Below are 11234 nucleotides of genomic sequence, written 5' to 3'. Positions count from 1 at the left end.
GTTCCCCAACCTCGCACTGCCCGCTTCTATCTCCTTCCCAAAATCCACAAACCTGAATGCCCTGGTCGACCCATTGTCTCCGCCTGCTCCTGCCCCACCGAACTGATCTCCAACTATCTCGACTCCATTTTCTCCCCCTTGGTCCAGGAACTCCCTACCTATGTCCGTGACACCACCCACGCCCTCCACCTCCTCCAGAACTTCCAATTCCCCGGTCCCCAACACCTCATCTTTACCATGGACGTCCAGTCCCTCTACACCTGCATTCCCCATGCAGATGGCCTTAAGGCCCTCCGCTTCTTCCTGTCCCGCAGGCCCGACCAGTCCCCCTCCACTGACACCCTCATCCGCTTAGCCGAAATCGTCCTCACACTCAACAACTTCTCTTTCAATTCCTCCCACTTCCTACAGACAAAGGGGGTAGCCATGGGTACCCGCATGGGCCCAAGCTACGCCTGCCTCTTTGTAGGTTACGTGGAACAATCCCTCTTCCGTACCTACACCGGCCCTAAACCCCACCTCTTCCTCCGTTACATTGATGACTGTATCGGCGCCGCCTCGTGCTCCCACGAGGAGCTCGAACAGTTCATACACTTCACTAACACCTTCCACCCCAACCTTAAGTTTACCTGGACCATCTCTAACACCTCTCTCCCCTTCCTGGACCTCTCTGTCTCCATATCGGGCAACCACCTAGAAACCGATATTCATTTCAAGCCCACCGACTCCCACAGCTACCTAGAATACTCCTCCTCCCACCCACCTTCCTGCAAAAATGCTATCCCCTATTCCCAATTCCTTCGCCTCCGCCGCATCTGCTCCCAGGATGAGGCATTCCACTCCCGTACATCTCAGTTGTCCTCGTTTTTCAAGGACCGTAACTTCCCCTCCTCGGTGGTCGAGAACGCCCTCAACCGTGTCTCCCACATCTCCCGCACCTCATCCCTCACACCCCGTCCACGCAATAAAAACCAAAAAAGAATCCCCCTCGTCCTCACGTACCACCCCACCAACCTCCGGATCCAACGCATCATCCTCCGACACTTCCGCCATCTGCAATCCGACCCCACCACCAAAGACATCTTTCCCTCCCCACCTTTATCTGCTTTCCGGAGGGACAACTCTCTCCGTGACTCCCTCGTCCGCTCCACACTCCCCTCCAGCTCCACCACACCCGGCACTTTTCCCTGCAACTGCAGGAAGTGCTACACCTGCCCCCATACCTCCTCCCTCACCCCCATCCCAGGCCCCAAGAAGACTTTCCACATCAAGCAGATGTTCACCTGCACATCTGCCAATGTGGTATACTGCATCCGCTGTACCCGGTGTGGCTTCCTCTACATCGGGGAAACCAAGCGGAGACTCGGGGACCGCTTTGCAGAACACCTACGCTCGGTTCGCAACAAACAACTGCACCTCCCAGTCGCGAACCATTTCAACTCCCCCTCCCATTCCTCAGACGACATGTCCATCCTGGGCCTCCTGCAGTGCCACAACGATGCCACCCGAAGGTTGCAGGAACAGCAACTCATATTCCGCTTGGGAACCCTGCAGCCCAATGGTATCAATGTGGATTTCACAAGTTTCAAAATCTCCCCTCCCCCCACCGCATCCCAAAACCAGTCCAGCTCGTCCCTGCCTCCCTAACCTGTTCTTCCTCCCACCTCAAGCCGCACCTCCATCTCCTACCGACCAACCTCATCCCGCCCCCTTGACCTGTCCGTCCTCCCTGGACTGACCTATCCCCTTCCTAACTCCCTACCTACACTCACCTTTCCTGGCCCCATCCCCGCCTCTTCGACCTGTTTGTTTCCTCTCCACCTATCCTCTCCTCTATCCCTCTTCTATCCGCCTCCCACTCTCTCCCTATTTATTTCAAAACCCCCTTCCCCTCCCCCTTTTCTGATGAAGGGTCTAGGCCCGAAACGTCAGCCTCTCTGCTCCTATGATGCTGCTTGGCCTGCTTTGTTCATCCAGCCCTGCACCTTGTTGTCGAGGATTATGAGAAGGTGGGAATGGGATAATGAGATTGCATGATCAGCCATAATCGTATTGAATGGTGGTGCAGGCTCAAAGGGCCGAATGGCCTACCCCTGCACCTATTTTCTATGTTTCTACAGAATCATTGAATCCCTACAGTGTGGAAGCAGGCCATTTGGCCCATCAGGTTTGCACTGACTCTCCAAAGAGCATCCCACCGAGACTCACCTCATACCCTATCCCCATAGCCCCATGTTTACCACGGCCAATCCATCTAACCTACACATCCCTCGTCACTATAGGCAATTTAGCATGGCCAATCCACCTAATCTGCACATTTTTGGACTGCGGAAACCCATGTAGAGACAGGGAGAATGTGCAAACTCCACACAGACAGTCACCCGAGGGTGGAATGAAACCTGGGTCCCAGACACCGTGAGGCAGCAGTGCTAACCACTGAGCTACTGTGCCGCCCTCAGTTGTCCTGTCTCTGGGTTTTCCAAACAGTTATTGAAGGTGGGAGTAATGAACTGCCAATTATCTCAAAGGAAGGCTTTCTAATTAAATATCCATGGCAAGGGTTACAAGAGATCACCACAACTTGGAGATATGATGGCAGGCACCTTGTTGGACTAAGGCAACGTGGGTTAACCTGCTCCATTTTGGATGAAGTACATTATAGGAAGCTACAGTGATCTGCCATGGCAGCCTAAGCCCTCTTGCCCATTAGTGCTCAGACATATGAAGAGACCTGGTCATCTTCCCATATGCACTATTGTGGGTCTTGGTTCCTTCCTGGTCGATTTAAGTGTCTATCCCCACTGTGAGGGATGAAGAATAAGGCAGTAGATGTAATTGGCAGCGGTTGGCCTCCACTTTTGCTCCTCAGCAGATGCGAACAGCAGTGCTGTATGGGTTGCTCACATCTATTTTTAAGGCTGACAGCAGAGATATACTGAAGGTGGGTAAAGTGCCAAATGGGCAAAGTGTCTTTCAAGCTGTTGCCATATTTTGAGAGATTTGAACAGCATCTTCTCAAAGATAAATAACACAGAATGTTGGAGAAACTCAGCCGGTCAAGCAGCATCTGTGGAGACAGAAACAGAGTTAACATGTTGAGCGTGGTACGACTCTTCAGAAGAAGTTCCAGGTGTCGAGATGAGATTCTTGCTGGGCAGCTGGTGTGCTGCCTATTAAGGAGGATTGTTGCTTGTTAATGAATATTAATTGCAGATCTTACCTCATTAATGTGCAGCTTTCTATCAGACCAGCTGTTAAGGGAAACTATATGTCAAGAATTCTCGACATTGAAGTTAGAGGCAGTACCTGGTGACTTCAGCTTGCCGATTGCTCCAAAGGTGCTCCATGTCAGACACCAGGCACCAACATCACACGGCAAGCACACAGGCACTGGCCTTATGCACACCACATCCCATATGGACATTGCCATCTGGCAAGCCTCTAAGAATCCTTATGGCATATCTCTGATCCACTTACAGTATGCTTCTACACTTCAGTGCTGAACATCTGGGCAAACGGCAACTATCTTCACCATGCTTTTTTCTCTTTTTCTCTTTAGAACGACGAAGGATGAGAGGTGACTTGATAGAGGTGTACAAAATGATCAGAGGTATAGATAGAGTGGACAGCCAGAGACTTTTTCCTAGGGTGGAGGTAGCTATTATGAGGGGACATAGTTTTACAGTGAGTGGAAGTAGATACAGGGGAGACGACAGAGGCAGGTTCTTTACTCAGAGAGTGGTCAGGACATGGAATGCATTGCTGGAGAGGGTAGTGGAGTCGGCCTCATTAGGGGCATTTAAGTGGCTATTAGATAGGCATATGGGTGATAGTATAAGGTAGGGGTGGAGGTTAGTTAGACCTTAGGATTAGGGTAAAAGTTCGGCACAACATCGTGGGCCGAAGGGCCTGTACTATGCTGTACTGTTCTATGTTCTATGCTGCAGCAAGGACACTCTGAGCTCAGGAACATGCACCTAGTTCATGGACTCGACCATGCTGCATCTCGGGGCGAATCACATTCACATATTCAGAGCCTACTTGGATGTTCATAGCATTTTTTGCTTCAAGCCTTTTTTGGGCCTTACCCCATAGCTCTTATTTGACCTTAAGGAGTCGAGACCCACAATACAGTGGATATGGGAACAGGACCTAGCCTATCCAGCCTTTCTTTATAAATCAAACCTTCCTTACCCAGCAACATCATGGTAAATCTCTTCTGAACCTTCTCCAACTTAATAATATACTTTCCATAACTGGACGACCAGAACTGGACACAGTATTCCAAAAGAGGTCTCACCAGTGTCCTATATAGCCTCAACATGACTTTCCAACTCCTATACGCAAAGGACTGAGCAATGAGGCAAACTTATCAAATACCTTTTTAACTGGCCTGTCTACATGTGACACAAACTTCAAAAAGTTATGTACTTGAACCCCCACGTCCCTCTGTTCTACAACACTACCCAAGGCCCTACCATTAATTGTATAAGCCCTACCCTTGTTTGTTGTACCAAACTGCAACACCTCGCATTTATCCAGACTGAACTCCATCTGCCATCTTTCAACCCATTGACCCATTTGATCAAGATCCCTTTGTAATTTTAGAAAACCTTCTTCACTGACTACTCTGCCACCAACTTTGGTGTTTCCTGCAAACATACATGTCTCAGTACTAATGGGTGGGAGTGCAGAAGCTTCCATGGCAGATCACTGCTAACATCTGCAGCGTCTAGTAACAGGCCTTATCGCAAATGAAGCCGGTTATCACACATTGCCTTTGTCTAACAAGGTGCCTACCATCAAACCCCAACTCTTGATGATCCCTTGTAACTCCATGGTCTTTTTAATTAGAAAACTATGCTTTAAAATAAATGGGCAGATCATTACTCCAGCAGAGGTATCAGGCTCACAGTATTACTGTGCCATTTAGTGCAGACACAAAAACATGAAGCTTGTCATGGTTGTCAGGAGTCCTCTGTCAAAACAACAGAGATAGTCTTTGGTTGGGGGTCCAGGCACAGTAAGTCAAAGGCAGCTTCTGATTCCAGGTCAGAGGCCTGGACATGGTCAGTCGGGGCAAAGTCAGCTACACCTAAGCAGTGTCAGAGTCTGGATCCTATCCTTATAAGGGGTGAGGAATGAATGTTGGACAGCCTAACACCCATCTTGACTCGACATTATTATGATCTGTATTCCTCCTGGAATAAGAAAGAGGCAGGTTTTAAGGGAGATGAAAGTGGTTGGCACAGCTGTTACTATAGGTGTAGGTGGGGAGGTGTCCTGACCAAGTGGTTAGGCAGTACAGAAAACATGCAGGGTTAATGGTGTTCGGGTGAAGAGCATGTTGACAAGACAAGTGAGAGCCGTAGATTATGACCCTTTGTGGGAGATGGGTATGATATCAGAGTAGAGTGACTGCGAGGTACTGGACAGAATATGAAGTCACTTACACTGGTGGAGTGCAGGTTCTTCCCATGTTTATGTGCATTCTTCCAGACAGCTGAGACTGCACTGACCCAGGTGGCAACCTGGGACCAGGCAGGCATGGTTTGGTATCATGAGCTTTTCTGCTAGTCCTGGGGGAAGAAGACATCCTGTCTCTGCAACACCCTGTGCATCAAGACTGCAAAGGCCCTTTTGCAAGATGAGGTTCAAATTTTGCCATGCCTGCCATATCCAGGGCAAATGTCAGGAAACGTGCTGGGCAGCTACAGACTAATAATAGCCTTTAAAGATGGTGTCAGGATCAGGGACAAAAACAAAGTTGCTGGTAAACCTCAGCAGGTCTGGCAGCATCTGTGAAAGAAAAAACAGAGTTAATGTTTCAGGTCCAGTGACCCTTCCTCATCAGGGATGCTGACCCATTCTAAGCTATCCAAGCAGTGATGAGTTGTTCTGGTTATGGCAAGTGGTAAAATGGGGCTCGAGTCGGATGAGAGGGCTAGAGAATGTACTTAATGTGGTAAGTTTGGTAAAATGCAGCGGGGAACTCGAGTGGCCTCACGGAGAAAAACTCTCCATGAATCTAACAATTAGTATAGAGGAACAGCTCACACAAAAGACAACTTCATTGGTGAAACATGTAATTGCTTACGTGTTTATTTCATTGGAAACCTTTGCGTAGATTTTCTACTGATTTTCTGATCTTTCACAGTGACTTTGACACAGTCCTGCCATTTTGTTCTGACTAAATCCTTGGATTGAGGGTACAATACCTTGCAGGTAAAATATCTCAAAATTATTTGTGATTTGATTTGTCTCTTCTGGCCAGGTCATCTATAGATGACTGAATGACAATCAGTAACTTCAAATTGCAATTAATAGATCTTCAAATCAATGGTTGCTGAATGGCAGGCAGTCTAGATCACAAGCTTCCTACTGAACATTTCTTCATCTTCTGTGCTTAACAGCCTTCTCATACCCTCACCTTACAGCTGCTGTTAAAGTTGTCCATCATTTTATTCGTCATCTGACTGCAGCCATTATAGGCTTTGGAAAATGCATACACTAATGACAATTATGTCACGGTCAGATGATACTGATATCAGAGCAGCAGAGAAGAAATATGAAGGAATACCAAGAGTCCATGTGGCTCTGAAGAAATACTGTACTATTGAACTGTATTAATACCTTTGTGTGAATAGAGCTTACATTACGAGAGAGAGTGACTCTTACTCCATATTAAGAACAGCTACACAGTACAGCAGAGACACCCACGCCAGAGAACTTTGTGTAACAGAGCAAGTTTACTATAGGGTTCTTAGAAGCTAAGAACCCAGCACAAAGCACTAACAGTTCAACACAGCTACTCATGATATGCTGCATAAACAGCCAAGGAAATAATTTGGCAAAGAATTCTGTCCTGAATTCCCAAAGCTTTTTAAGAGAAAAAGGCAAGGTGCTGGTTATACCTGGCCTTGATGCACTATCAAGGACAACAGTGGGTTAGGCCGAGAAAGAAAATTTAATCCTCGGTGTTGAGGCAGACACACTTACCACCGGAATTACCAGTACGTTAGAGGCTACAGAGATGAAGCTAAGAGAAATGCATGCAGCTCAGAAAGCAGATGAGGAGGGCACAAAGATCTTTGTCCAAAAGGTCCAGATATTGTCCAACAGATCAAGTTCTGAAGACGTAACATGTACATAAGCAGCATTTAACTGTATCCAGCATTTAACACTCATAGATGGCCTTCTGGTTTGTGACCACAGTTTGGTGACATCAGAGTCCATGAGGGAAGAAATCTTAAAACAACATAATGGTGGGCATGAAGTAATCACAACATGTAGAGCAACAACTCAGCAATCAGTCTGGTGGCCAAACATTTTGAAAGAAATAGAGGACAGAATCTTACCAAGCTCTGTGAGGTGGGCTATGGTGTGATGAGTGGTAGAATTGGGTGAGATATTGGCAATGCACAACTTAATGTCAAGATTATCTCAGCACATCTTGTGGCATGGTGAGATTCTCACTAGGTAGCAACGAGTTCCCAATTGACACTCAACATTGATTGTTAAATGCCTTGTTAACTGCCCAACCTGCCACGGATTGTGATTTTACAAAATTTTGTCAAGCCATCAGAACAACGCAACATGGAAACCAGAGTGGATTCTTGGTCGGTTCTTCTTTATTCATTCATAGGATGAGGAGCGTCACTGGCCACGCAGCATTTATTGCCCATCCCCAGAAGGCAGTTAAGAGTCAACCACATTGCTGTGGGTCTGGAATCACATGTAGGCCAGACCAGGTAAGGATGGCAGCTTCCCCTCCCTAAAGGACATTAGTGAACTGGATGATTTTTCCGACAATCTGCAATGGATTCACAGTCATCGTTAGATTCTTAATTCCAGATATTTTATTGAATTCAAATTCAACCATCTGCCATGGCAGTATTTGAATCCAGGTCCCCCGAATGGTATCTGGATCTCTGGATTAACAGTCCAGTGATAATACCACTATGCCATCACTTCCCTTATCTAAACACGTTGCTTGATCCAGAAGACCTCCATGTTGCCCACAAACAAACTATAAGGCACAATTCACCAGCACCTTAGCACCGCTGCCACTCAGCTCCAGGGTCCTGGGTTCGATTCCAGCCTTGGGTGACTGTGTGGAGTTTGCATGTTCTTCCTGTGTCGGCGTGGGTTCCCTCCGACTGCTCCAGTTTCCTCCCACAGTGCAAGGATATGCAAGTTAGGTGGATTGGCCATGCTAAATTACCCAAAGTGTCCAGGGATGTGCAGGTTAGATGGATTAGGCTGGGAAATGCAGGGTTATGGGGTTAGAGTGGGTCTGGGTGGGATGCTCTTTGGAGGGTTGTTGTGGACTTGCTGGGCCAAATGGCCTGCTTCCACACTGTAGGGATTCTATAACTTGATTACATGTATTTTCTTTTCCATAAGAATGACTAGACTAAGAGTAGATTTGAAGGGAAAGTACAGTGTACAAACCACTACAACACCGAATACTGGCCAATATTGAATATTAACTAATATATTCAGCACTGAAACAATCCATTATTAGTGCTCCATACAAACATCTCTCCACCATTTTATTATATTTCTTTCTCCCTTATCGGTTTTCCTTGTTTCTTCTTCGACTGTAGTTGCCTCAAACACTCTGTGTGGTAACAGATCTGACATTCTAAACACTCTAGGTAAAAGACATTTCTGCTGAATTCATTGTTGGACTTCTTAGTAACTATTTAATGCTTCTGACCCAAGTTTTGGTCTCCCCAAAAGAGGAAACGTCCTCTTATCATTCATGCTCCTTCGCAATTTGAAAGAACTGGGTCTCTGTTCAGTTTTGTCCATTCTGAGGAAACAGCCCCAGCCTATTTAGTCTTTGCCAATAGTCACAATGTCCTAATTTTGATGTCATCTTTCGGAATCTTTTCTATTTTCTTCAGAGCCCCTGCAATATTTTTGCAAAATGAGGACCTGCATTGTAACATAGTAAAGACGAAGCAAAACCTGTATCTTACCTTTCTCGTTAAATCTGCTTTGAATGTGTTGAATTCGATCTTTTATTAACGGACGAATGTTATGCAAAGCCCAAGGAGAGTGCGAATCGTTCAATAGGATCACATTAACTGTAAACAAATCTTTGGTGCATTTATTATAGGAGTTCAAGGTTAAATTCTCAGGGACTGCAACTATGATCCACAAACAGAAACTTAACAATCGCCTCATTTCCCCGCTGTATTGTTAAAACACTTCAATCGTCCTTCTCTCAAACTTTGAAGAGTACAGGAAGTGCACCCGCGAGGTACATTAAAATGTCATCCTAAAGCTTTCCTTCTGAGATATTATATGAGGCTGAGTGCGAAGGTCAGCTCATATAAAATGTTGTTTGCTCAATAGAAGTTCAGTGGTTATAGAACGTTCACAGTTTATACAGCATGGGTTCCTTTGAATTAAGAAAACGGACAGCTCTTTAAAAGGCACTGTACCAAAAGTCTGGTGAAGAATTGGCAACAGAAACACTGCATCACGTTGTAATTGACCAGCGACAATGAATTACCAGTCAGATGCGCAAGTGTCCCCATTGTTCCCGGCTACCTGGGAGGGATGTGGAGCAGAGGGGCCTGGTTGTAAATCGCTAAGCTGGGATATCACTTTAGGAGGGAACATGCAAATAAGCAAGTAACCAGGATGTAAAACGTGTCTAATGGCCAATCCAGAATCTCGTTATAGATTCGATTGTGCAGCTGTGCTTTTCTGTAAGAAATCTGACTGATGTGCAATCCTGTAACATATCTTTAAATAAGCAAAATCTGTACCTAGTTTCCCAGCCATGGTGGTAAGAGTAGCAAGTTTGTGTAAGCAAACATAGAACTATAGCAGATGTGATCACAAGATATTGAAGTTTCAAATTGACTCCTTATAAAACATTTCATCATTAAATCATTGGGCCATGAAGCCTTTGGAATGCCACATTAAAGGAAGTTATTGAACTAAAAGACAGGACTCGCATGGCAACAGCACTCTTCAAGACCTCAACATGACCATTAGAAAAGACTGAAAATTTACCTGCACGCTTATCAGAGACATGGGAATAGGAGAGGGACAGGACTTTTGGTATTTTGAGATGGGCTGGATTGAATTTATGTTTGAAAACTGAAAGGGGAATAAAATTAACTGAGGATCTTGGAGAATGACAGCACAAAACAGGTGTCACAGAAATCAAGCTGCTTAATCTGCAATGTGAGGGACAAGACTTTAGCTTTCAGACACAAGATAAAGGAAGAAGGTGATTGTGACTTGTGAAGAGGAAAATTGTAGTACACCATAGACACTGCAGCATTATATGCAAAGCTACAAAAAGCTGGGATGAAAGTACAAGGTCCTGTTTCTTAGGCAAAGCATTTCGGTAGCGCTCTGCAAAAGGTAAGGAACATCTGACAAAAGTACTGTCCCCAATTCACTCTGTATTATCTCTCTATAGGAGTTCCAGACTGATGTTGGAAGGGACCTAATAGGTTGTCTGTCTATCTTTGTGGCCTCAAGGCTTTTATTTCCTTAGAAGACTTGAGAAAAGGAAAACGAAGGAGTGTTTCGACAATATGCAAAGGAGAGCCGCAGCAGCAAAAGTTACTCCACGAAGCTGGTGGCATCATTAAGGTTTGAATTTTTTTTCCTGACAGCATTAACTTGTGCTGACAGCAGAAAGAAAATATCAATCCTCCTCCCACTTTCAAATGTACCATGATCAACACAACCTGCCATTGGATTAACACTTACTTTAAATTACCAATACATTGTACTAGAGTTCACTTTAAGTATTCTCAACATTCTATGTAGTTAAGTCTGAGAAGCAGCAAATACTATATATCCAACCAATAGTCAGCTTTAAAGTAGTAGATTGATTCACATTTATTTCACAGAAATAGTAAGATAGACCATGGTACAAATGAAGAGAATCACTCTTTGAGGCATTCAAAATAATTTTCTGACATATTTGGATAATTTGCTGGATCTTTGGGATAAACCATTTTTTCAATATACGTAATGTTGTCATAAATCACAAGTTGAGCAATGCAGGCAGTGTTTTTATGGCATTGATATTCATATTGAGGTACTGAAGGGCAGATAACCAGTGACTCCTGTCGCTGTGCAGTCTGACTGGGCACTCAGTGATAAGGCTGATTATACCTCCAGTTCTGTACTTAAATACCCATATTGTGAGACTCCCTATTTGCAATGAAGCCTCACAATTTCTGTCCTTGACC

At 45.3% G+C, this 11234-nt stretch overlaps 1 protein-coding gene across 1 annotated transcript in view; it reads right to left on the bottom strand.

Moving 5' to 3' along the window:
- Positions 1–9195, bottom strand: part of LOC109919097 (guanylyl cyclase C) — a 123209-nt gene extending 114014 nt beyond the window's left edge. Inside the window, exon 1 of the mRNA XM_048617333.1 lies at positions 8988–9195. Within this exon, the coding sequence (XP_048473290.1) occupies positions 8988–9195 (208 nt within the window). The remainder of the gene's footprint in view (positions 1–8987) is intronic.
- Positions 9196–11234: the final 2039 nt, after the last annotated feature.

This window comes from Rhincodon typus, chromosome 37 (genome assembly GCF_021869965.1).
Source record: "Rhincodon typus isolate 14 chromosome 37, sRhiTyp1.1, whole genome shotgun sequence".
In the NCBI taxonomy this organism is placed as follows: domain Eukaryota; kingdom Metazoa; phylum Chordata; class Chondrichthyes; order Orectolobiformes; family Rhincodontidae; genus Rhincodon; species Rhincodon typus.
Note: the sequence above shows the minus strand (reverse complement) of the source record. Positions and strands in the feature narration are given on the sequence as shown.